General features: G+C 35.3%; 1 protein-coding gene across 9 annotated transcripts in view; it reads right to left on the reverse strand.

Annotated features, from left to right (window-relative positions):
• Positions 1 to 441: 441 nt before the first annotated feature.
• add3a (adducin 3 (gamma) a) overlaps positions 442 to 25,652 on the reverse strand; it is a 175,074-nt gene continuing 149,863 nt past the window's right edge. For 5 of the 9 annotated variants that reach the window (XM_056447734.1, XM_056447735.1, XM_056447736.1 and 2 more), the window contains 9 exons: positions 25,478 to 25,576; positions 23,384 to 23,557; positions 15,756 to 16,007; positions 12,327 to 12,443; positions 10,636 to 10,719; positions 10,413 to 10,430; positions 8,478 to 8,580; positions 6,831 to 6,911; positions 442 to 4,102 (listed from right to left, as the gene is read on the reverse strand). In XM_056447734.1, the coding sequence (XP_056303709.1) occupies positions 3,855 to 4,102; positions 6,831 to 6,911; positions 8,478 to 8,580; positions 10,413 to 10,430; positions 10,636 to 10,719; positions 12,327 to 12,443; positions 15,756 to 16,007; positions 23,384 to 23,557; positions 25,478 to 25,576 (1,176 nt within the window). In that variant the 3' untranslated portion in view covers positions 442 to 3,854. The remainder of the gene's footprint in view (positions 4,103 to 6,830; positions 6,912 to 8,477; positions 8,581 to 10,412; positions 10,431 to 10,635; positions 10,720 to 12,326; positions 12,444 to 15,755; positions 16,008 to 23,383; positions 23,558 to 25,477; positions 25,577 to 25,652) is intronic. The other 4 variants (XM_056447738.1, XM_056447739.1, XM_056447740.1 and 1 more) reach the window with 4 other exon arrangements.

Here is a 25,652-nt window from a genome sequence, read left to right on the forward strand (position 1 = left end):
AGTATTTTCAATGTGGACATGCTTGAAACATTTTAGACACAGGTCATCCAATTCAACAAAAATACGCCGTGATACCACATATAAACCTGCTGTACATGGCCAATGCAGTGGTGCAAACTAATACGGACCAATGTCAAGAAATTTTCATTGTGTATTTGGAGGCCAGGATTTAAGTCTTATCAGAAAAGAGCAGCATGAACAGCTTCAAAATTTCTAATTTCATGTCCCACAGAACAAAACCAGGTTCAAAACGGCATGAAGGAAAAACAAGTCATTCTGAGCTAAACCTTAAATGTTCCCATTAAATAACAAACATTTATATTTCAGAACGATGAAATGAATGTGTATGATCAACTGAAAAGTGCAATGAAATGCATACAGTGAAAAAAGAAAGTGATAATGCAAGCATGTTTCCGTCCCCACAGACTCCCGAGTGCAGCGTTTGCTTCTTAAAATAGTTTTATTTGTGAATGTACACTGATTAGCAATACATCTAAAAGCAAGTCCGTTAGATAACCATTCATATGAGATTTCACAGGTCACAAAGAGGCTTGGCTCAAACTTGCATGCCAAAGCAAACAGGCCTTCAGAACCAGAGACTACAACATTAGTAAAACAAGGTGCAAAATGGGCTAAAATGGGAAAAAAAATAATAATAAATGTGATGCACGTTCCAGTTAACGCTCGTGAAGTTTAAACTACACCTCCTGAAAGCATAAAAACCGCAGCGCACTATGAAATCTGAAGCGAAAATCTGCAAGAAATTTGAAAGCAATCAAGAGTTAATCTCGCCCGCCCCATTACTCGCTCTTAACTCGCACCCGGTGCAGCTTTAAATGTGTTTTAATCCACGTCTGGCCCGCGCTCAAAACCACATGCTATTTACACAGCTTAGAAGTGTCTGTCTCTCTCTTGGCGCCCAGGCCAGTACTTCACATTGCCCACTGGGATATATATCTCTCGCTCTCAGTGGTTTCGCCTCCTCCCCGCGGGACGTTTGACGACCACATTCGGGCCTGACGGAGTTCAAACTGAGGTCACCCACTAATCTTAGCCATTAGAGATCAGCTATTGCTGTACATTTTGTCCAGAGTGGTGTCTCGTGGGGCAGGGAGCGTTTAAATTGGGCAAAACAAGCCACCTCTGACCTCAAGCAGGAGAGAGGGTGAGTAAATAAATCCAGTTTCAGACAGAAAAAAAACAAACAAACAATGTTTCTTAGGTAAACCGTGGTAACACTGATGCTTTGGATGGCGATGAAGTGATTAATGACCGTGAATGTGAATGAGGTTGTCAATTGGAGTCATTGTGTACTCACTTTGCTGATATCCTGATGTGTTAAAACTCTTTTTAAACTACATATGAAATAAAACTCTGCTTGAGCTCCGACATATAATGGTTGAACCACCAAAAATAAAGACATAATGTATTAAAGGGTTAGTTCACCCAAACATGAAAATTATTTACTATTTACTCACCCTCAAGTGGATTTTTTAAGCTTTATGAGTTTCTTTTTATTCTGTTGAACACAAAAGAAGATATTTTACATAAAACTGAAAACTTCAATAGTTTACTGAAAAAATTACTCATTGGATTTACTCAATTTAAGGCATAGGTCTTAAACTCTGAACAGTTTTGCTTCAACCCTAATCAAACACAACTGATCCAACTAATCAAGGTGATCCAACTAATCGAGATGTTCCAAGACTACTAGACACTAGTAGTCTTGAACATCTCTATTAGTTGGTTTAGCTGTGTTTGATTAGGGTTGGGCCAAAACTGTGCAGAGCTGTGGCCCTCCAGGAACTGAGTTTGCTTTTAGCAAAGTGGTTGCAAACAATTTATACGGGCTGAATTCAAACAAACACACTAAATTTGGTAACTTAATTTGTTTGTTTAAATTCAGCACATATAAATTGTTTGCAACCACTAACCTTAAACAAATTGAGTAAATCCAACGAATCATTTTTTTCAGTGTAGGAAAAGCAAATACTATGGAAGTCAATGGTTACAGGTTTACAGCTTTCATTTGTGTTATATCTTCATATCTTCATTTGTGTTCAACAATAGAAAGAAACTCATTAAGACTTTACTATCCCTTTTATTAATGATAAATATGGTATCTTTCAAGAGTTCTGGTGTTTTCTAATAGGGATTGGTGAAAAACAAACCAAAATGATGTATTTAACAAACAAAACTAATTCAGACCTTGACTGTCAGTCATAAAAATACTATGAATTTGCCTAGAATACCCACACTCACCTTCCCAGATTTTATCAATCAAGAATATTACAACATAAAACTGCTATACAATGCAACAGACATGTCTGTGTTGTTTTTTTAAAATCTCCATACCTGAACTACAGTGTTAAAGATGTTCACCGATAAATGTATATTTACCTCAGAAAAGAAAGCATAGGAACTGCATTTTATGTCATGCTTCCATTAATTTTATTTCTCACAACTCCAGGAACAAAGTCAGGATTTTTGTTAAATAATATATACTTTACAGAACTTTATCTTATATACCATAAAACCCACATTATTTGATGATTTAGCCTCTTTTATTTTTTTTAAAGTTGAAGCTGGATGGTATTTAATGCTATTATATGGAGGAGTTCAAGCAGGAGATTTTTCACATTAGTTGTTTTGAGGCCATTGTAAAACAACAGCGTGAATAAACAATGACATTTGATTTTATTTTGGGGGGGGCGAACTATCCTTTAAAAAAAAAAATGGCATCATGTGCTGAGAATGACCGTAGACTTGCTTTGGGACAGAGACATTTTTTCAAAAATACATTTTACAAATATATATAATTTTTTCCTTACATGTCAACACGTTTCCCTTCTCCACCCTTTGTGTGAAACATTTTTCATGTTTTCGTTTCGCTCTTCAACCGCTAAACTCGTCCTTTTCGATTCGCTTTTTGTTATGTATACCATTTAAAAAGTGCAGCACAAAATATTATATATTCATATATCATTAAACGTCACTCCAGTTTTCATATATTTTTGTTAAATGTGTTTAGTAATCTGCGCTATTACACAACTGAGAAGTCAGGCACCACTACATTATAAATTCAGACTAGCAAAACATGCTTCAAGATTTCATTTTCAGTTAGTTTTTTTTTTTGCAGTTAAAAGTATAGAAACGAGTATAAAACTGAATGGATAAAAACTAAACTGCATCAATTTTTAAAAAAGCAAAGTATTTTTTTTGTAATAAGAGATGAAGAATGAATGTTTGCGAAACCAAAATACAAGTCACTAAAACGTGATCGCTCTGCTTTTTTTGTTGTTTTTGCGTTTTCGTTTGGCAAAGATCAGGACTGGAGTGGCTCTACACAGGATTTCAGACCCAATCCTTCGACAATCACAGACAAAATAAAACTATAAACCCTGTTAAAATAATCCAGAACGGTTTCCAGTGTGATTCTGTAGCGTCTCCTGTGTAGCGTTTGCGATGACACCCACCTTACAGCTGGAGAAACCAGAACTGACAGCATGAGAGATGAGTGGCGGATAGAAAAAGGGGCTCATAAAAGGTCTGTACGGTCGGCTAATCAACAAAAACAATGCAGTATGGGCTCATCGACGAGATAAAATCATGTGTACAAGAACATGTTCAGTCCATCAGGCCAGAGAAGCCAGTTTCCCAGGAGTTTCCCTCGCTTCTCTTCCTGTATAAAACACATTTACACATGGCACATCTCATAAAAACGGATGGAACTCCATCTATTCGTTATAAACTCCCAAAATAGCCTGCCACGCTTAACAAAGCCAACTTAAAAACACACAAAGACAAACAGAAGGACAGACACGGTGGGCATGGGTGTTTTTGCTTCTCCTCCACTAGGCCTCCACTTTCTCTTTCTTTTTGTTCTTCTTGAGGAAGGACGGGGTTCTGAACTTCTTCTTCTTCTTGTTGGGGGATTTGGAGGGCGAGCTTTCGGGCGTCAGCGCCTCTTCGATTTTCTCTCCGGAGCGAACGCTGATTTCCATGCTTTCCACGCTGGTGGTCAGCTGACTCACGCGCTTGATGAGCTCGTCCTCGTCGCCGTGATCGTCTTTACCATTTAGCATCACGCCGGTGTGGTTTTCTGGATGACGAAATTAGAAAATAAAACCAATTTAATCCATGCTACAACAAGCAGTTTGGATGCACTTTATTTTAAGGTACAATTTTTGCTATTAACAAGCCATTAACTATGACTTTTGTCTTTATAAACTCATAATTTTCTGCTTATTAGTTTTTAAGTTAGTAGTTTAGCTTAGGTATTAGAGATGTAGAATAAGATCATGCAGATTATGTGCTTTTTAAGTACTAATAAACAGTCAATAATTTAATAATAGGCAGTTAATAAGACACTAGTTAATAGTGAGAATTGGTCCCTGTACTGAAATGTTAAAAGCAATTCCTGTAATTCATGAAAACAACAAGCAACAGGTATAATCGAACAAAATTGAAAGTTTTAACTCTTAATCGGACTGTTTTTTTATTAGCCAGACAAACTAAATGCTGTGGGTATTGCTTTTATTATTATTGCTTCTTAGTATTGCTTTTAATTATTAAAAATAGTTCAATTACATTAAACCCCTTTTTATTAATTTTTTTAAAAGTTGCCAGTCCACATTTTTGATGATTTGATGAATATTTTTTTGAAGAATATTTTCTGCTATGAAAACATGAGCATATTATGTATGCAAATAAAAAAACTGCTTTTAAACAAACAAACAAACAAACAAAACAACAAACAAACAAGCAAAAATGTAATCTAGCTTCACGTTTTCATATTTTATCATCACTTTTTACCTCCAATACAACATATTGGGGGAAAAACCCAGCTGAAAACTCTTTTTCAAAGTAGTGCATTTTCAGGCACTTTAATTACAGTAAAATACGGATAATAAAAGAAAATGTTAAAATTACTATTTAATCTGTTTAATGTTAATGAAATATATACATGGTATGTTTGTAGTGGACAAATTCTAAGATAATTAGGAAAAAAATTAGGGAGACGGATTTGAGGTGTTTCTACTAGGGTTCAATCACTGCTCTCCAGTTAAAGTTCTTAACAAATGGATTCCATGTTACATAGAAATTCTTAAGTTTTATTTTTAAGGGAAAGTCTGATCTTAAGTTGCAGGCAGGCCATAATCCCAGTAATGCCTCTTCCCTTCAGTATTTCAATGAGTGCCTTATTAAGGATTAACTACCACTAATAAAATCCTAAATCACACTGATTTAAAGTGGTAAAAAAAAATTATTAACAAATTATTGCTTCGTTTAGCTTTAAATACAGAATTGTTTTCACTGCCTATTTTGATTGATTTAACTGCATATTTTCCAAAAGCTGCATGAATAATTAAATAAAAAACTTTTTAGTAATAAAAAATAAATGAAGGCTTTAATTAAATGTCCCTTGAAGTGTTTTGAAATGTGCATTTTTACTCAATGTTTGACGTAATCTCAACTGAAACACAGAGAAGAGTTGGGACATAGTGTAGCTCCTCCCCTTTTAAAAACAGCCAATAGTGTTTTGTTTCACGCTCTGCTAGTGAGAGTGGTCGAGCACAAGCGCATCATATGAAAAGCCAATGAGAAGCGTCTTGAAGGGGCGGGGCCTGTCAGACACTAGAGAGCATTTGATTGGTTATGATGTGATTAGAAACTGTAGTTTGAGGTGATGTGAATAAAAGTGTTGATCCATTTTGGTGGAAGTGACCAACTACAAGCTTTACATATTAATATCAGTTTTATATCTTCTAAATGCGAATTCTGTCACTGTTTTGGAGCACACTAGCTTATAGATATGCTAAAAACAAATAATACTGTAATAACATCTAAAAAAAACTTTAATTTCATGTAACATTTAATGATAAGTAGCTAGTCTTCAGATATCCGTATTTGTGGTTGATGGGTGGTCACGCTTGAGTAATGTCTGATTAGGATGAAACTGGTGCAAACCCATCCTGTTTCTCCACACCATCAGCATTACTGAGCTTTATATACGGCTTTGTGTGTGTGCAGCTTTTCCTGTTGACCACTTCACACGTCTAACACAGGAAAGACTTGGTTTATTTAAAGGTAATGTCACAGTCGAGCATGTTAACACGGCCTGCGACATTTCCAGACAAAATGTTAGAACAATTACTATTACAACATGTGTGAATGAATTAATCACACAGGAAAACTGGTAGTATTAACATACTGACTTAAATTTAGTTTTAAATGTGTACTTCCTTTTATACATAGTCTTTTATGTGATTTTGTATTTATTTAAGATAACAGTCCAAATTTAGTACACCCAAATTATGATAAAAATTAAAAAGAGCAAAATTTAAGAAAAACAAAAAAATGCATCAAATTTTGTTGAAATTTTGTAGTTTGTATTTTTCCCACAATATTTCATATGAATTTAGTTGTTTTACCTTTCTATTTCTAAAATTCAAATGCATGTATTCATGCAAATCTTAAATTCATGCTAACAAACAAATGATCAAAAGAAATAGATTAATGCAATTCAATTCAAACTTGTGCTATATAAATAAAGACTGATTGATTGATTAATTGATTGCTTATAAAAAAAATCAAGTCTACACAAAAACCTACTTATGAGCTTATACAAATTCATAATTTGAAGATAACAGTTGTGCTATAAATTAACTATGACACTGGTTTGAGAGGCAAATTAGCATGAAAGCAATCAGAATCAACCTGTGAAAATAAACCTTAATTAATCTATGCATTAAGTTGTGTAGCATGTGCTGTAATGTTCATATGTGCATGTTTGTAGCTGAACAACACACACACAGACTCTCTTCTACCTTCTTTAGCTGGAGTGTGTTGTGGAGACACAGACTGAGAGAGCGTGGATGCGTCGTCTGACGTGAGCTGCTGTTCATCTGCTGGAGTCGGGCAGCGTGAGGTTAGTGAACAGGAGACACACAGTTACAGAAGCACACAGTAAACATGCAGCACATTTAGACACTACAGTGTGTGTGTGTTTCTCATGTTAGTTCAGTGCAGCTCACACTTAGAGGAGGAACAGCATTAGCATTGACTGGCGCATTGACAACAGGAAATAAGATGTGTTGAACAGACAACATGCTCTAGGGTCATTAGTTTGCACTGGTGTGAAAGAGTTGGAGGACGAGAACAAGTCTTTATTCTAACCAAGACCACATTCATTCATTGATCGATCGATCTATCTATCTGTCTTCTGTCTGTCCCTCTATCTATCTATCCATCCATATATCTTTATCTGTCTTTCATCCATCCATCCATATATATCTGTCATTCATTCATCCTTCCATCCTTGTCCAACTGTCATCCATCTCTCTCTAACCACCCACCTATCTGTTATCCATCCATCTGTCTTTCATCCACTCATCTCTATAACCATCCATCCGTCCTCATCTGTCATTCATCCATTCATCTATGTCTATCTGTAATCCATCCATCCAAATATTTCTGTCTGTCATCCATCTATCTAACCATTCATCCATCTGAATATCTATGTCTATCTGTCATCCATCCATCCATCTGTCTTTCATCCATCTATTTTTCCATCTATCTAACCACCCATCAATCTATCTCTGTCCTTCATCCATCCATCCCTCCATCCATCCGAATATCCATGTCTGTCATTCATCCATCAATTTATCCATCCATCTCTCTAACCATCCGCCCATCCATCTATATCTGTCATTCATTCATCCATCCATTTATCTGACTATCTGTCAACCATCCACCTCTGTAACCATCCATCCATTCAAATATCTATCTGTCATCCATCCATTAATCAATGTCTATCTGTCATCCATCCATCCATCTATTCACCCATCCATGCATCTATGTCTATCTGTCATCCATCCATCTCTCTAACCATCCATCCAAATATCTATGTCATCCATCTATTTATCCATCCATCCATGTCTATCTGTCATTCATCCATCTCTCTAACCATCTATCCAAATATCTACGTCTATGTCATCAATCCATCTCTCTAACCATCCATCCATCCATTGTCATCCATCCATCAATGTCTATCTGCCATTCATCCATCTCTCTAACCATTCATCTTAATGTCTGTCATGCATCCATATATGTCATTCATCCATCTATCCATCCGTCTATCTGTCTGTCTGTCTGTCTGTCTATCTATCTCATTCATCCATCTATCAAATTCAATCTGTCATCCATCCATTTATATTTGCCATTCATTCATTCGTCATCCATTCATCCAGCTATTTATCCATCCATCCATCTATCCACCCATCTATATATGTCACCCTCACATATTTATCTAACTTTTTTGTTTGAATTTGTCTATCTGTCTGCGATCCATCCATCCATCTTTAAAGTTCACCTTTTTGAGATTATAACTTGAGAAATTTGTCTCGTTGTCTCTACTGTCACATGTGAATATCAGTGTAAATTGAGTGTATGAGGGACGTGTGATGATGTTTTACCATCTATTCGGAGTCTTCGCTGATGGTCCTCTTTCTCGTTCAGGTCACTGAAGGGGTTTGGAGGAAGTGGCCCCGTCTCTTCCTCATCATTTCCCATGTACGGCTGCATATGTGTGTGTGTGTGTGTGTGTGGGCAGAGCAGAGATACCAAATAAGACACTAGAACCACACATCGGTAATGATATGAGGCATAACAATGACAAAAACACAACCATCAGACATGTTAATGACTGCATATTCAGAAACAGAAAATACTAGTGCTGGGCAAATCATTAGTCATCCAAAATAAAAGTTTGTTTTGACATAATATATGTGTGTGTGTTGTGTATATTTATCATATATATGTAAATACACACATATATGCATGGATTTAAGAAAATGTTTATTTATATTTAGACATTAAAATATATATGTATATGATACATGGTACAAATTATATGAATTACAGATTTAATTGGCAAATGTAACAACATTGTTTTGTTTAGTTTTGTTTTTATGCATGTGTGTATCACATACATAATGCATATACAGCAGGGAAAATAATTATTGAATACGTCATGTTTTTTTCCTGTGAATAATATTTCTAAAGGAGGTGTTGACATGGAATTAAATCAGATTTGGGTAAAACCCAAACAATACAAAAATAAAAATAAAACAAAACAAGAAAAATCTGAAAAATGAGTTTTGTGTAATAACAAAGAAATGACAAGGAGAAAGTACTGAACTACTGAAATGTATTTAATACTTTATATAAAAGGCTTTTTTTGGTCATGGCAGACTAAAAGCACCTCTCATATGGAGAATGAAGTCACACGCATTGCTCAAGAGTGAGTTTTTTACAGATTGTAAAAATCTTAATCGTACTATGGGTCTCGTCTATCAAATCTGATCTTTAATTTGTATTTTTTATTAAATTCAGATCAGGTGATTGGCTGGGCCATTCTACAGCTTGATTTTCTTTCTCTGAAAGCATTTGAGTCTCAAATGCTTTCAGAGTGTTTTGGATCATTGTTTTGGTGAAATGTCCACCCTGGTTTCATCTTCATCATCCTGCTAATGTAGATGTTGGACTGAAGCAGATAATATTCATTTACAATGATGAAGGGCAAAAGAAGTACTGAGAGATTTCAGCTGCTGTCTGGTCATTCACTGCCTTTCTACACCTCCCTTTCTTCATGTGTTTAATATTTTAACCTGTGTCATTTCATTTAATTGCATAACTTTATTTGTAAACTAATTAAATTAGCTTTCTTTGCATATATGGATTTCTTTGGTTGTTACCAACATGCGGTGAAAAATTCAAGTCAACAACACCTTTGATATATGTTTTCTAACAAAAATGGTGACGTGTGCGCTGCACTGTGGAGCAGTGGGTAGCACGTTGGTTTCACAGCAAGAAGGTTGCTGGTTCGAGCCTCGGCTGGGTCAGTCTGCATGTTCTCTTGTGTTCACGTGGGTTTCCTCCGGGGGCTCCGGTTTCCCCCACAAGTCCAAAGACATGCGCTATAGGTGAATTGGGTAAGCTAAATTGTCGGTAGTGTATGTGTGTGAATGAGTGCGTATGGATGTTTCCCAGTGATTGGTTGCAGTTGGAAGGGCATCCGCTGCGTAAAACATATGCTGGATAAGTTGGCGGTTCATTCCGCTGTGGCAACCCCAGATTAATAAAGGGGACTAAGCCGAAAACAAAATGAATGAATGAATGGTGACGTGTTTAATACTTATTTCCCTCAACTGTATATTATACACAAATATTGTGCCAAAACAAACTTTTAATTTGGATGTGATTAATCTTTGACCAACACACAAAAAAAAGTATCTTCTAATATCAAAAAACGTGAAGTGGTGACGCTGCAAATCCAAAATTACAGTCACTTCATGCAGACTACTAAAAAATGTGAGATAACGACATACAAAAACATTCTGGGAGTTTACCTGAACTGGTGACTGTCCCTTAAAGAGAAAAACAGAGCTTCATAAGACCCCGCTTTAAAATCTTCTACAGACTGATGCTTATTTCTCCAATAGAAAGAGGCTGACCCTCAGACACTGTTTAAATGTTTCTGAGAGGATCTGGCGCCCCCTAGTGATAGGGATGCCTGTGCAGTCTATGATCAGCTTGAGATTAATAATAATAATAAATATAGTTGTGACTCACTGGAGGTCTCTCAACCACAATGCCTGCCAGCTTCTGGGACTGCGGTCCTGCTGTCATTACGTCAAAGCGGTTCTGTTCACGAATCTAGGGAATAGAAAAAACACTTTTAAAATCGCAGTGACATTGAAGAAAATGTGAAAAATTCAAATCAAATAAAAATTTGTCACATACAGAGTGTATGTGTATGACTCCATGAGCTTGGAGGACTGCATCCATACATCTCTGCAATGACTCAAATAACTTAATAATGTCATCTGGAATGGCAAAGAAAGCTTTCTTGCAGAACTCATCAAGATTCTTTGGATTCATCTTCAATGTCGGCTCCCTCTTACCCCAGACATGCTCAATAATGTTCATATCTGGTGACTGGGCTGGCCAATCCTGGAGCACCTTGACCTTCTTTGCTTTCAGGAACTCTGATGTGGAGGCTGAAGTATGAGAACGAGCGCTATCCCGCTGAAGAATTTGCCCTCTCCTGTGGTTTGTAATGTAATGGGCAGCACAAATGTCTTGATACCTCAAGCTGTTGATGTAGCCATCGACTCGTCAGATCTCTCGTACGTCCTAATACTGAATGTAACCAAAACCATGATTTATCCTTAACCAAACATGACTGATTTCTGTGAGAATCTTGTGTCCATGAGGGTTCCAAATAGGTCTTCTGCCGTATTTGTAATGATTTGGATGCAGATCAACAGTTGATTCATCAGAACAATCTACCTTCTGCCACTTTTCCAAATTATCAACTACAAGTCAAGTTATTATTTGTTGCTCCTACAACTGAGATCAATGACAAGACTTTCATCAGGCAATGTAAAATATGACGAAATAGAAGTTATGAAATAGAAAATAAAAGCAAATATAAAATATTTAAACACTTTCGGTATAGAGTATGTGGCTGTAGAGAAAAAGTACAAATCATACAAATATACAAAAGAGCTATCTGTACAACCAGAAACATGGAAGTACTTCTAACAAAGTGCCTGGTGTATAAGAGAGGAGGGAGTGTATCCTTTAGGTCTTGGAATGTAAACAGTTACTCAATCGCATTCTTTCATCCTAAAACAAACACAAACCAAAAGTATCCAATTGGAGCTCCTCATGGGACTTGACATTTGCTAAACACGCATGCACTCAATGAAGAAGTATAAATAAAGGACTCTTTTTCAGAACTTTAATATATTTATTTATAATTCTTTACATTTTTACATGAATGATTATAATATTATTCTTATAATATTATTCTATTATTCTTGCTTTTTCTTAAATTGTCCTTAAATTAATTGGTTAATTAAACCAGGATTGTTTGTAATATCATCGAGAAATTGTAGTGTTTATTAACAGTCTGAACTGGTCTTTATTTTGTGTTTTCATTTTACATTTTATAATTGATTTATCAGCAATATATAGTCCCATGTTGGTGTCTACATCAATTTAAATTTGTAAAAGTGAAATTACGTATTTAATTATTTAATTATATTACGTATTTAAAGCAAATTACGTATTTAAATGCAATAAAAAGTATCAATTTTAATGTTGCGAATAGATTTTTGTGAAAATTCAACATCAATATATAGATGTTGATAATAATGTTTTAGGTGTCATTCAGTGCATCGTGCATATTTATATATTAATATTAGTGATATTATGTAATAATAGTTCTTTTACGTCTGTTTGCATGGAAAGCTGACCTTATTTCTCTTCTGCAGGACTTCACTGGGGTTTGTGTTCAGAGGGACAAACTGGTTGGGATCTTCAATACGGATCGGAGTCCCGCTGGCATTTCCCCCATCATCAGACTTCATCCACTGGAAAGATAAGAGTGAAAAAAAATATATAAACACACACACACAGAAAAAAAAGAGATTTAGTAGAGAATTGAAGAAAATAAATACATCCTGACATTTGTTTAGAAAGTTAATAGAGCGCAACGGTCACATTATGAGAAAATAAGCTCAGAGGAAGTTCATTGACTGTATATGCTTTATTATACATCAGTTCACATTTATTAAACTCATTTTTGGAAATTGTGCAGAAAAACATCATCCCGCATCATCCTCACATTGGAAAGAACCTTCCACCAGTCAATAGTACAGTACAGTGTGTTTTTATTTTGAATAAAACTCTCAGTGCTTTATGGGATTGTAGTTCTGTCTTGTACTGTTGTCTTTTTGTCTGACTTTTGCATGTTTCAAGTTTGTAATGTTGTAAATAACATCACAACTGGTTGGTTTGGTTCATGGCTTATAACACTTCAACCAAGACTATATTTTAAAATTCCAATAGGGAGAAAATAAACTGGAGAAAATGCTTCCTGAACTAGCATGCGTAAGAAGACGGGAAAGGGACTAATGGACTCTATGAATCAGTTTTTATTTTTATTATTAATAATTTTTAAACATTTATATACAATTAATTAAAATATGTAAAGATTGATTTTTATCTAGAGCAGGGGTGCCCAAACATTTTCGTATAAAGGGCCAAAAACCAAATATCATTGATAGCCTGAGCTGAAGGTAAATATACCAAACTATTTTATATTAAAGTTGCCATGGGTAATTTCCTAATTTATTATCTAATATTTAACAATAAATAGAAAACATCACTTTGAATCGTATTAACTTATGCAGTATAACTTTTTAATTATAACTTGATACAATAAACACATAAACAATCATATTTATAACACAGTGGAATTCAATGCTGAATACACTAACTTAGTCAAGCAGAATCTGCAATTGCCTTGATTTGGTCACCAAAGTCTCCTCATTGTCCTCTATCCATCAGGTGACAGTATGTACATTTTAAACTAAACTACAGCATTTAAATTGAAACATTTAATTTCAGTTAGCTTTTTTGTAGCTTAACAATAAAACAAACAAACAAAAGGTTACATTAAATTTGAAATGACAATCTTTAAACCATCCTCATCATTCTCCCTCTCTTCTCAGATGGGATGGCAAGCCAAATCCAAGGTTATCATGGGCCAACTTTAAGGAATCTCTGATCTAGACTTTTTGACTTTACACATCTGCTCTAAACATCACTTATAGATTCCAATTACTATAAATAAAATGTAATAAATGCTTACACATATTATGTATTCAATTAAGCAGACATGCGTTCTTGATTATTAAAATTTATTGAAATAATTTAGACCAAATGAAACTGTTCATTAAAAAAAATATGTTATTACATTAATAATTCCAACTAAAACTATTTCTATTTAAGATTATTAAAAACTGTCATTACATAGTATTTATTGATAATGATTTTAATGATAATTAGATATTAGTACCTGTTTCTAGATTACAAAAAAATGTAACACAACTATTAAAATGTGACTTGTTTGTTCTGTTCTTTATTTATTTATTTTATTTTTTTGTCTTTTTTGTATGTTAAAACTGTTCAAATAAATAAAAAACAAGGTAAAAAAAAAAGCTAGAAAAGAATCTATAAATATTTCAGAGCCCAAAAAGTGTACTGCAAACGTCTCGGCCACTAGAGGACAGCAGAAAACTGTTTATTTGGCGTCAAAGTCCTGAAGAGAGCATTGTCCTCCAGTAAGCTGACAGAAGTTCTGAGGCTTTTAAAGTGTATCTGTGAGGACAGAAATATGAGCTCAATATCGTCTCCATCGAGACCGTCAGGTATGCTCAGCAAATAACCACATTCTTGCTCCTACGCAAAATACACCAGACTGTCTGACATGACAGATTTACTATTTTAGAGATCCTTTTTCTTTCAGCATTAGGGACGGGTGATGAGGACCTAAAACTATATCACAGTACTTTCTGTATTTATTATGATACACTGTAATAAATAAATAAAAAATACATGATCAAAAAGACACAACAAATTTTTTACAGTACTTCAACTTTTAGTACATTAACCAGTTTCAAATTTATTTATTTATATCAATAAATGTATTTTATTTGTTTAATAGATGCAAGTTGAAATGACTTAATTTGATTTAGTTTTAATTTGATTGAACTTAAACATTTATGGCAGCCACGTTTCTTTTTACAACGTAACAACATCCATGATGACAATTCGTATGTATCCACTGAAAGATACGAAACAGTGTGTTGCGAGCCCACACTTAATGCAGTATCTGTTTCATTCATACTGAAGGCTGGGAATCAAAGCAACACAATAACTCCACATACGCATAACAAAAGTAAAGATGTAAAAAAGAAGTAAAAAGAAGACAGAAATATGTAATCTGATCAAACATAATCACAATAAACACACAGTTGTGCCGTTATAAGGTTTTCTGTCTTTCAAACCATCCTGAAGGTTTTTGTAATAATAAAAGTATTTTTATAATGCAATGCTAATTGACCTAGCCTTTAACACTGTTTAATACTATAAAACAGCACAATTTCTTCCTCATTCTGTGATATAAAACAACATCTGGTCACAAAATGAAGTGATTTCAAACACTGGACTGAGAATATGAAGTTAATGTCATGCACACTCATGCACACGCAAAACCGCATGTCTATTAATAGATTGCAAAGACAAATTCCGATTCAAGCTTTTATCATTATATATCATTCCTATAGTGAGGAGAATTTTTGTCTGTGAATTAAACAAGACGATACCAGCAGTTTTCCCAGTGCTTTGTTGTGACTGGAAGGGCATCCGCTGCATAAAACATGCACCGGAATAGTTGGCGGTTCATTCCGCTGTGGCGATACCAGATAAATAAGTGACTAAGCCAAAGGAAAATCAATGAATGAATGATACTAGCAGTGCCAGACAGAATCTGCAGACAATTATTGCTATTTCTGCACAGAAAAGAAAAGAAATATCTTTTAACTTATCTAAGATTAACAATGCAAATCCAATTAGAACCATTTGTTTGGCAAACAAAGCAAGTCTTTCTATAATATAGTAAACTCTACTGTACTTAAATCAAATAAATATTTGCCAATTATTCAATAATATTACTGAAATTAATTTAAATACTGAATAAATGTATATTGTATATGTAAATAAATGGCCTCAATAATGGTCTCAGAATCTGTGTGGTCCAAGATATCACTCATGCCAATTTAACATGCAGGCTTGTAAAAACTAGATTCCCGAAATCATCATTTTAGTCTCAGTCTCACCGTGGTCTTGGTGCGTCGGTTCTCTTCGCTGGCGCCATCCGCCACGTTCACCTTCATGTAGCAGTTTGGCGAGTTGAGCCAACGTGTTTTCTCCCTCTGCTGCCGCTGCTGTAGGAGCTTCAGAGGGAAGCGTGGAGCGTCGTCCTCATCGAACATGAAGGCTGTCACTGTTGCAGGAATCTCCACTTCGCTCTTGTGTCGCGGCTTCTCCCGCACGATGGGGTGCCGATATGTGTAGCCGGTCCTGTAGCCCTGAAAGACAAAAAAACACGGCACGTCTATAAAACACAAGATTTAAAGAGCCCCTATTATCCAGCTGAGGTTTAAATCTAAAAGTGCACTTTGTTTAAAACTATTGATTCTTTAACAAAATAGCTGACTCAGAGTCGAATAAACGAATCGAGTTGGGTTCAGATCTTTTGATTGATCTGAGTCACTCTTAGCAGTGCGATATGGCTGTTTATTGGCCACAGACCGAGTGCCTTAATGTCCCACCAGTGCCGATATACAGGCATTTTGCACTGCTACGAGTGTGATATTGCGTTTATGCAACAGGTCGATGGCATAATCATGTGTATAAAAAAAGAAAATCAAACACGGAGAGTCTCAAAACCCCTTTTGAACGAGGAACTAGTTTCTTCCACCATTCATTCAGACCTGCAGCTGACGTCAAAACAGCAGAAACCGTTGCTTAAAAACACAACTTTACTTGTGGAGCTATAGACCATTGTTGCTGCATGGAGGACACCATAGTGACTAGCGCCTTCCAGTAGGATGCTAAGAACTTCCGTTAAGAATTATCATCAGCCAGAGCAGAGTTTCTCAACTGGGTGTCAATACGGTTACGGAGTGTTTTTGGGATGCAAAACTTTAATTTTGAAAAAAGAAGTGTGTTAAAGCCGTTATATTAAAGCATGAGAGAAAAACACTCTCCTGATTCAGTGTCTGCCGTCAGATCAGATGCTGAAATATAGCGCGACCTGTCAGCTGATATAATGTACTCCGCGGCTCTTCAATAATGTCACACACACACACACAAACAATACCTTACTGCATTATAAAGAGCAAACAATATTACTGGCATGAAACTAGCAGGTATGCAATTTCCAAAAACTACTAATAAAAGTCTGTTACTGATACTATTCTTGCTGATTTGCATGTTGATTCGAATCACAAGCAGTTTGTTTCATTTAGTTAGTTTGTATTGTGTAGTATTTACGACTAGATGTGTTTTTCTGTCATTTCAAAATGGCACATTATTTTCACTTTGTGACACTTATTCAATCAATGTGCCAGTGGGACAGTACAATACGTGTGTCAAACACGAAATAAAGAGAAAAAATTGACTTTAGCGATGACGAGACAAGATGCTATCTGACAACGGGAAAAATACCTTGCAGCAGTTGTTTCCCATCCCATTAGATAGCATTTTTAAATATAATCAGTCAAGGAGGTGGCGCTGATTACCAGCAGTATTAGTTCAAAGACGTTAAAAGCAGGTAAAATAGACTAAGGCCCAATCCTAATTCTATTTTTGCACCCCTACCCCTTCCCCTTGGCCCTTAAAACCAAGTGTGAAGAGGAAGGGCTTCAAAATTTACATATATTATGTTATCATAACGATCTAATGTGACAATAAGATCGTAACTGTACTCTGTATGCTCTGTATTTACAAAGTGGCCATATTCATCTATGTAAACACACCAAAAACAACATTAACATTATAGCAGACACTGTAAAAGCCCATTCCCAGCCACTAGACTTTTCTGACAGGGTATTCCAGTGTCTTCGAGTGTCAGAATGTTGTGGGACTGCTGTACAGGAGTTATTATTATGGATCATAGATCGCGAAATTTAGCGGTTTTTAATTTTGCATTTTTTTTAAATGCATGACTGTAAAACACAAATGCGGTTACAAAGCATAATGGGTAATTTTGTGTTCTAAGAAAAAGGTCTATATAGGAATGATTCTCTAGCGTAGTATTTTGCTGACGTTTTAAATTTTAATATTATTTAATACATTTTAATATTTAAAATGAAACAAAATCATTATCTAAAAAACATGTTACAAAGTGTACTGTATTTAAATCATATAAACTTTGCATATTATTCAATAATATTACTGAAATGATTATAAATACTGAAGAAATGTATATTTGCACACACTTAAATAAGTAAAAAAACATCCAATAATGGCCTAAATAATCTGTTGACTTCAGTAAGTGCAGATTCTGTGTGGGCCTAGATATTAGCCATTACTATTTAACATGCAAGCCTGTAAAAACAGATTTCCTATGGAGCGTAAAACATAATAATACTATTATTTTAAAATAAAACCTATAAAATAAAATATAAAACATGTTAATATGTACTTCAATTAAAATAGTAAGTACTATATACATATTGTTATAATACTAGTCATATCTGTAATAAGATTATAATAAAAAATAAAATATAATAAAAAATAAAATAGTTTTATTTAACTCCAACAAACTTAGAAACAGTTTGCAGAACAGCACCATCTTTAAAGCTCCGTCTGCATTTCCAGCACATTATGTAAGAGCATCCAGAAAGAGTCGAGCAGAAGCAGAAGAAACGCCTGGGTTCAGTGGAAGCGGACGATGGCGGCTCTCTGAGCGACACACCATATCATTATCATCTTCCACATCACTCTATTCGTCTCCGCGGCTGAGAAAACACACTTTCCACATGCCTGCATTCCTCTCTCACGGACAGAGAGAAAAACAGTGCTGTCTGCACAGCTGGAGAAAGAGGCAGACACTGAGAAGAGAGGAGCACTCTGGCAACTCCACTTTGTCTCTCTTTACATCTGTCGTCTTTTGTCTGCCTAATAGGAGAGGAAGGGGTTGAAAATAATAAAAAAAGATGAAGAACGAAGCGATTTTTCCAAGCTCTCCGCTGTGACTGCTCCCATCAAACACAGTTGGACTAGTAGTAAAGCAGTCACTTAGCAGTCTTTTTTTTTGCTTGGGGTTCAAATACATTCGTCCACTTTATCTGTAAAATGACAGACTGCCAACTGTTATGTCATGAAATGTGCTTTGATTTATATATTCCAATGCGACTTCTGTATAAGCATCACACATATGCATTTTGTGAATTTTCCGCATGAGAGTTGTTTCACTTTCACTATTAATAGGTTTATTTTGGCTTGCTATCACATGCTTTTAATAACCACCGGAGCAGTTTCTGTTTCTTTTATTTACTTAGTTATTTATTTATTTTAATTAAAGATTTATTGTGATTTAAGATGTTTAGAGATGCGAACTTTTTCTAAACGATACAACAATGAATTTGATACACAATTAATGCAAATGTTAATATCTCTATTCATCACTTGTTATATTTGTACAACAGTTCTGTCTGGTGCTTGAATCTGATTGGATGATAGCCGTGCAATATTCTGCAAATAACAGCACTTGTACCACCTCTTCACCCTTCTGTATTACTCTGTCCACATACAGCGACAAGCAGAGGACACTCTACAGTTTGAAAAATATTGGTGCTGTTGGACAACATAATGCACTTTTGAGGCTTTTTAGGCAAGAATGTTGTTGTTTGGATTGCAACTATGCAGTTTATTTTTGAAGACAGTGCCTATTTTAAAATATTTATAATTTCTGAGCATCGAATTCAGTGCCTCGGCTGCCATCAGCCTGTGTGAGCAGACCAAAGAAAGTGACGGTTGATGTTCTGCCACAAGATGGTGACAGAGACTGCATAAGTCATCAGGTAAGAAAAACAGCATTTTGTCTGCACAAGTTTCAAACTACAGCAAAACAATTCATTGTAAATCAGGTAAGTGACATTCTAAGTCGATCTCTCTCTTGTATTTGCATGGCTGTATGTATGCCACAGAAACTGGTAATGTTTGCTTTGCTTTGTTTTTTTAAAGTTGATTATTGTGATTTCCTGATTGCAACAGAGAAATACAGGGAAGTCTTTGTAGACTGATGGCATTTCATGCCGCTCAGTCTTATAATCCTAAAATGTGAGAAAAATGCCCTGTTTTGTCATGCCTTTAGATATTACGCAAGAGAATCATTCAAATATTAGCTCTAAAGTGACATTAGTGAATTAGCAACTGTTTCTGCTGTTCTGACAGTCAGCTGCAGATGTGAATGAATGGCGGAAGAAAGTAGTTCCTCGTACAAAAGGGTTTTTAGACTCTACATGTTAGATTTATTTTATTATTTTTTTTATATATATATTTTATTTAGAGTTTTTCACATTTTAAAGAACAAACCCCCAAATCCCTCCCATGCCAGCAAATAAAAATAAGTAAACATATTTGACATGTAAATACATATGCACATACACGTCCACAACTGTACAGATACTTAATCATATTCCTCCATGAGAAATCTATACCTGCACATATTCACAAGTCCAGTCAAATATCTGCATATGTACACTACATATAGAGCATATACACATATGAGAGTACAAATCAATACAGAAAACAAAAGAGGGACAAAAATTTAAAAGGAAAGGAGATAAAAAAGAAATAAAATAAAATAATAATAATAATAAAATAAAATAAATTAATAATAAAAAGGTTTTGGATATATGAACACCTATACATACCTGACTATTGAAAATTTGTATTTTGTACACATTGCTATGTTTCATGAAATCTTCCACACCACTCAGTTTTCATTGGTCAGTCTGTAGACATTCAAAAAAGGGCTTCCAAATTTTTGAAAATTTCTTTGGTTTACCTGCAATCTCATATCTAATCTTGTCCATGTGTAGTACATTACAAAACTCTGTAAGCCATGTTTCAAATTTAGGTGTACACTCTTTATTCCACATCAATAATATTACCTTTTTTGCCATAGTCATTCCATATTGAACTGTCTGGATTTGATCCAAGCTACAGTTTTCAAAGGAAGGAGCCCAGCCTAATATTGCAATAAGTGGGTCAGGAGGAAAATTAATCCTTAAAACTTCAGCGTAAAAACAGAACACCTCCGTCCATAATTTAGATATTTTTGGGCAGAACCAAAATATGTGAGCCAGTGTACCTTCATTGGTCTTGCATTTAATACATAGAGACGATACAGAGGGGTATATAGAGTGCAATTTAGTGCGGGAATAGTGTAGTCTATGGACTACCTTATATTGGATCAGCTGGAGGTTAGAGTTAATGGAACATGACCTGATAACTTGAAGAGCATTAGTCCAGTTATCTTCTGAGATCTCTAATCCCAGGTCCTTTTCCCAAGACATCTTGATTTAGTTTTTTATATACACCGTTATGCCGTCGAACTGTTGCATAAACACAATATCACACTCGTAGCAGTGCAATGTGGCTGTCTATCGGCACAGGTGGGACACTAAGGCCCTGTTTACACTAATGCGCTTTCGTTTAAAACGTATAAGTTTTACTACAGTTACGCCATCCGTCCACACTACAGCGGAGTTTTCGAGTGCCGAAAACGGAGCGTTTTGGAAACGCTGGAGAGGCTGTTTTAATTCTAAAATGCTGTTGCTCCGTCTCAGTGTGGATGGGGGAAAACGGAGACATCTGAAAACCGAGGCAGGGCTGCAGACATTCACCTCTCTGATTGGGGCTTTTCCTCAATATTAAGTAGCTTACACACAGTTCAGTCCTGCATCCTCTCCTTGTAAGTTCAGACTTCGCAAGTTTGATATGGAAAACAGACTCACGAGAACATGTCGAGTAAATCTTCAAAGGGAACAGTGTACTTTATAACCTTATTCACATCATCCTGGATACGTACGTTGTTTCACTATCTTAACAATAAAATGAAAAACATGATATAAGGACTGCTATTTTCATTTTGATATTAACAACTTAACAGACAGCAGAAATATTGAGGCATCGTGCTGCATATATGAGTGTCATCTTCACTGTATGCATATTTATAACAAAACAGAGCCTATAACATTACTGCCTCCTTTCATTTTCATTGAGAATACAAAACATACCCTGTCTTTAGCTGAATATCAGTTTTAATAATCAATAATGGCCATTATAAAAGTATAACGTATAATAACTATAATTATAATTATAACTATAATAACTAACGTAAATAATATAGGAAATAAAGGCAAACAATCAGTCAATATACAGAATGTACGTGGTTAAATTACTTATTAACTTATCTTTGCACTCAGGCAAAACACGTTACCTGAGAACAAGTAATAGATTCAAAAGACCAAAGTCGGGAAATATGTCATTAGATATAGACAAGAAAAAGATGAATTAAATATCACGTTGAACAAATATAGTGAGATTGGATCCAGCGGTAGATCCTTGATGAACAGTCCGATGAGCACAGCTCTCATCTGGCTAGATATGCTGTGTGTGTGTGTGTGTGGTCACGTGATGTGCATTTTCAGCGGTCTAATGTAGACGGAAAGTTGTTCAGAAACGCTGGGTGAAACGCTAGTGTGGACGCAGATCGTTTTCATTCTAAAACGCTGTTTTAAAACGAAAACACAATAGTGTAAATGGAGCCTAAGCCTCCCATCAATGTGAATATACAACCACATTACACTGCTACTCGTGTGATATTGCTCATATATATATATATATATATATATATATATATATATATATATATATATATATATATATATATATATATATATATATATATATATATATATATATATATATATATATATATATATATAAATATGAAAGCCACCGTTCTTTATGGGCCTCATCTGTGTTCAAAATGGCATAACAGATTTCGGAGTGCACTAGGGTTGTTGCAGGTTTCATCAAGTCAAATTTAAGACTTTTTAAAGAAATTAATAAATACAATTCTAATGAAAATCTAATTGTATAGATGCATTTGTTTAAACAAAACCTTCCTTTAAAAAACATTAGGTAGGTTTTAAAATCTATAAATAAATTAACTGTACGTCTCTTCACCAGGTAGCTATAAATACATGGAGAACTTCTGAACAAATGTTACTGTATTACCCATTATTACCATGACTCAGTATTACCCATTATTGCAATACCCAGTATTACCCATACTGGTAAGTAGAGTTAAAATAAAATTTTTTGTTAAAAGTTCTATTGAGATGTATTTTGGTGATTGGATAGGTGTCGGCCCGATTGGGTAACTTTAAATAGATATAGAAAAATTGATTTATGGGTTGAAGGTATTATTTTTGCAACTAAAAACCTTTATGTAATAGTGTTCAAACCCCACCTCCTTCAAAGATCAACGCCTACTTCTACATCATTGCCTGTTTAGCTCTGCCCACTGATTTGCACTGTAGTAATTTAACACAAAAGAGTCAAAGGCAGACCTATGTATACAACAAGATGTTGCAAAAAGACTTGACAGTCAGAACTTAGTAATTAATTTTACAGAGGATTTGTTTTCAGACAAGGCTCATTTTGATGCTGGACTTTCAGAACAAGACGACGTTGTGCTGACTCAATATATTAAATGTATTGTATTGTATTGAATCAAACAGTAATTCTGCACCACACAAATGTGAGTAACTGTGAGTTTTATGTTGTCACTACTCCTTTTTCTGTCATTATAGATTACTAGATATGCAACTCATATCCAGGATCATGAAAATAAAGTACTTGATCGCAAGTCAATACATACCAGGTTGTCCAGCATCCTCATGAGTGACTCGAACTCCAACTCTCCCAGCCTCCACTTCTGCTGAGAGCCCATGTTGACTCCAACCTGCGCCACTCCCTGTGTACGAGCTTTAAACTTCTCCAGATCCAACACGATCAGGTTCTCCATTCCTCCAGCACAGGAGAACGCATTCACCTGGAAAGAAACAAGGACATTTTTATACAAATTATACTAAATTGAAGTTTTATACTTAATTGTGTACTAAACTGAACTCAATTTACTAGAACTACACAACTCTCCTGCCTGCTTGAATTCCTGGAATGTACCACAATTTGAAATATTATGGCTTTTACTTTGTTTGTTTTATAATGGCTGTTTTTTTATGTTTACTAGCTTATACTCTATACCAGGGGTCACCAAACTTGTTCCTGGAGGGCCGGTGTCCTGCAGATTTTAGCTCCAACTCTAATCAAACACACCTGAAGCTAATCAAGGTCTTACTAGGTATACTTGAAACACCCAGGCAGGTGTTTTGAGGCAAGTTGGAGCTAAACCCTGGAGGGACACCGGCCCTCCAGGACCGAGATTGGTGACCCCTGCTCTATACACTGCTAAATTGTATAAAGCGCTATAGAAATTAAGATTGAAATTGAAAACAATTTAACATCAGAATGACACAAAATAGCAGCTCTGCATCGCTTAACAGAAATGAAGAGGAGATTAACTTTTTGTTTGGTTAACAGAGTTTCAGTGTCTTTTATTTTTACATGATGGATAATAGTTTTCTTTAAAGCAGTTTCAATATTTGTGTCTTAACCCTTATGTGTACATTTAGGTTACACAGGACAAAAAAGGTAAAAGTGTCTTTTTTTTTGTCTTTACCTGACATAATAACTACCTCATAATAACTTCAAATTTTAATTCACGTTAAACTATTTAAATTAGTTTCTTTAAATAAGCATCATAACCAGTGTTATGAAAAGTTCCTTTATAAAGTAATGCATTACAATATTGAGTTACTCAACAAAAAAGTAACTTGTGTTACTTAGTTACTTTTTATGTAATGCATTATGAAACTATTGAGTTACTTCAGCGTTTTCTGACCTTGCTGAGGATTGATCTCTTTCAGAACTTGCAGATCAGTTTTTTCTTCTTTTTTTAAATAGAGGAGCTCTAACAACACACTGTATAACCTTCATTTATGCCATTTCAGTTATGCAGAAGAGCATCTCTGAATGCACAACACGTCTAACATTGAGGCGGATGGGCTTCAGCAGCAGTAGACCACATCGGGTGCCACTCCTATCAGTTAAGAACAGGAAAATGAAGCTGCAATATGTACAGGCTCACCAAAATTGGACAATAGAAGATTGGAAAAACGTTATCTAGTCTAATGTGTCTCGATTTCCGCTGCGACATTTGCATAGTGGGGCCAGAATTTGACATCAACAACATGAAAGCATGGATCCATCCTGCCTTGTATCAACGATTCAGGTTGGTGATGGTTGTGTAATGGTGTGGGGATATTTTCTTGGCACTTTTTTTTCTTGGCAGTTCTGAAGGCAAAAGGGGTCCAACCCAGTACTAGTAAGGTTTACCTAATAACATGTCCAGTGAGTGTATAAACAGACATAAACTGGTTTTAAACGACAATAATAACACTTATCGCAATAATTTTTAATAACAATATATTGAGTTTTCCAGTGATGGGTAGTGACTGGAGAGGCATCCGCTTCATAAAACATATGCTGGATAAGTTGGCGGTTCATTCTGCTGTGGTGACCCCAGATTAATAAAGGGACTAAGCCGAAAAGAAAATGAATGAATGAATGAATAAATGAATACATCACAACAAAAATGACTTATCGTGACAGGCCTACCTATTTTGGAATCTTTCGTAAAAAACAAATGTATGGAAGGAAATTAAATATATATATTTACAGTAAAAAAAAGACAGCAGTGTACATTAACAGCTAAAATGCGAACAGCGAAAAGGACAAGCATGTTTACAAGGAACACAAGGGTTAACATCTATAGGTCTTATGGTCATATTTATAAGTGTATAAAAAGCACAGGTGGATGTATCGAACCTGAAAAGCATCATGGACTTTTTACCTGAATTTCACAGGCAAACTGAGCGCTGTAAATGTAGTGAAAGGCCTCTTCAATGGTCTCTCCTAGAGCTACAATCCCATGATTCCTTAAAACCAACACCTGTAATGCACGCACACACACAAACAAATATCTTTCACATTTACATACCTACTGCATTTTTCGTGGTCACACTCAA

This window comes from Danio aesculapii, chromosome 22 (assembly GCF_903798145.1).
Source record: "Danio aesculapii chromosome 22, fDanAes4.1, whole genome shotgun sequence".
Classification (NCBI taxonomy): Eukaryota; Metazoa; Chordata; class Actinopteri; order Cypriniformes; family Danionidae; genus Danio; species Danio aesculapii.